The sequence below is a fragment of the Trypanosoma conorhini genome, assembly GCF_003719485.1.
Source record: "Trypanosoma conorhini strain 025E chromosome Unknown Tco_14.4_contig_00507, whole genome shotgun sequence".
In the NCBI taxonomy this organism is placed as follows: domain Eukaryota; phylum Euglenozoa; class Kinetoplastea; order Trypanosomatida; family Trypanosomatidae; genus Trypanosoma; species Trypanosoma conorhini.
Genome location: NW_021704595.1, coordinates 10235 through 12170, shown reverse-complemented (window position 1 = coordinate 12170; position 1936 = coordinate 10235). Strand labels below are relative to the sequence as shown.

Genomic DNA, 1936 nt, shown 5'->3' with positions numbered 1-1936 from the left:
GTGCCACCGCCGTGTCTGCGAGGGTCACCGAAAGACGAAGTCGAATGTCCCGCAGACGCAGGTGCCGGCGGGGAGGCGGGCGACGGTGCGGGACGGGTCGTCCGCACGGGCGTCGTCCAGCAGCTCGTTGCTGTACGCGGCCGGGACGCCCTGCGCGTTCGCGACGGTGATGTGTGGGTGAGCGTTTTGGCAGGGGAACTCCCCCTCGTTGCGCACCGCGATCGCCGTCCCCCTCGCGTCCGACACGACGCACGTCAGCGTGAGTTGGATGGGCGTGCCTCGCAGCTCCACCAGCCGCTGCAGCAGCACCGGGTCTCTGCAGCCGCCGCGGCCAACGAACAGCGTCGTCACGTGGAAGGCCGCCTGCACCTCCTTGCCGTCCAGCATCGCCGGCGGCACCAGCGCGAGGAGCCGCTCGGGCGACGCAATCTGAATCGCGGCGTACTCCACGGGGCGGGGGAAAAGGCGCAGAAAAGACTCGTAGGCGTTCGCCACCCCTATTGCCGCCGCCATATCGAGTGCCGCGATCTCCGGCAGGTCGCTCGTCCCATGCGCGGAGAGCTCCTCCCAGACGCGCCGCACTGTGGTGGCCGTGTCGTCTGCCACGTTGACTTCGACGAACGGGCCCTCCGTGGGCGGCCGGTACCGCGCCGCGCAGCCCCGCAGAATGTTGCGCATGCCCCCCCGCCCGCCCCCGTCCGCCCTGAAGGTGCGGTGGGCGGAGCCACGGCGACAGACCCGCTCGAAGCAGACAGCCACGAGCGCCTCCGTGCCGCCGGGGTGCGACCACGCCACCGCCAGGGTCTTGGGCCCCAGGGCGGCGTAGTCGTCGCGGGCGGCCGCGTCGAGGTTCATCTTGTCGACGATGAGGTGCGTGTGGCCCGCGTGCCGTGCGCGCCGAAGGGCGTCAAGGAACTGCCGCCGTCCGCCGACCTCGTCCTGGTTGACCCAGCACGGCGAGAGGCCGGCCTGCCGCAGCAGCGCGAAGAGGGTGCGGGAGAAGGTGGACTTGCCGCAGCCCTGCGGGCCAGCGCAGACGATGACGTCGGGCTCGTCGGTGGCGGCCTCGCCGTCGGGCGGCTCGTAGCGAGCCACCCGGGCCCGCACGTGGGCGTCGGCGGCGACGCACCGCGCGCACTCGTCCTGCAGCGCGATCCAGCGACGGCGCAGGTCCCGCAGCCCGCCGAGGTCCGTCTGCGCCGGCTGCCGCCCCGTCACACGCAGCCACGCCGCAAACCGCACGAGGCAGTCGAGGCGTGTCGCCTCCCAGTCGCCAAGGCACCGGCGCACGTCCCTCGGCAGCCCGGCGAGCCTCTTCGCGAGCCTCGCGCGGAGGGCCGCGCCGCTTAGACGGTGCGTCACGATGGCCTCCTGCGCCGCCCGCTCCATTGCGAATGCGTGCGACCGCAGCCTCCACATCCGCACCACGACTCCCGCCCCGCCGTAGCCGTACATCACTGCGCCCTTGCAGTTGCGACGACGCGCTACCTCCTCCCGCAGGGCCGCGTATTCGTCTGACGCCAGCTCCACCGCCGGCCGAGGCGCCACAACGCTGAGGCCGAAGGACCGCAGCGCCGCCATGCTGCTCGCGGGGTCGACACAAAGACCCGCACCCGAGGCCGCCCCACGGCGGGTAAGGGCAAAGAACTTTAGCGCCTCACAGGGCCCGTAGTCGACGAGGTGCCCGGACTCCCGCAGGACGGCAGCAAAGCACGCGGTGTACCCTGCGGCGCTCAAGTAGTCATGTAGGGCAGCGGCCCCTCCCGCTGGCAGCGCACGCAACGTGTCCCGCCAGACGCAGAGCACGCGCCTGGGCACCGCGGCGCGCCACGAGTCGCCCGCGCCCCCGCCGTAGAGGGCGACGTCCTCCCCCGGCACGCCGAAGCGCACCAGCATGTGCACGTCGCCGGCGCCCACCAGCCAATAGCGCTCGCCG

At 72.6% G+C, this 1936-nt stretch overlaps 2 protein-coding genes across 2 annotated transcripts in view; both read right to left on the bottom strand.

The window, feature by feature from the left end:
- Positions 1-24: 24 nt before the first annotated feature.
- On the bottom strand, positions 25-1581 carry Tco025E_06989 (uncharacterized protein; the record flags this gene model as incomplete). Its single annotated transcript, XM_029373856.1, has 1 exon — positions 25-1581. One exon carries the CDS (start codon positions 1579-1581, stop codon positions 25-27), a length of 1557 nt encoding a protein of 518 aa, XP_029226036.1.
- Positions 1582-1741: 160 nt separating this feature from the next.
- Tco025E_06988 (dynein heavy chain, cytosolic) overlaps positions 1742-1936 on the bottom strand; it is a gene marked incomplete at both ends in the record, with an annotated part of 1290 nt that continues 1095 nt past the window's right edge. The window contains one exon of the mRNA XM_029373855.1: positions 1742-1936. This exon is cut by the window's right edge and continues 1095 nt beyond it. Within this exon, the coding sequence (XP_029226035.1) occupies positions 1742-1936 (195 nt within the window).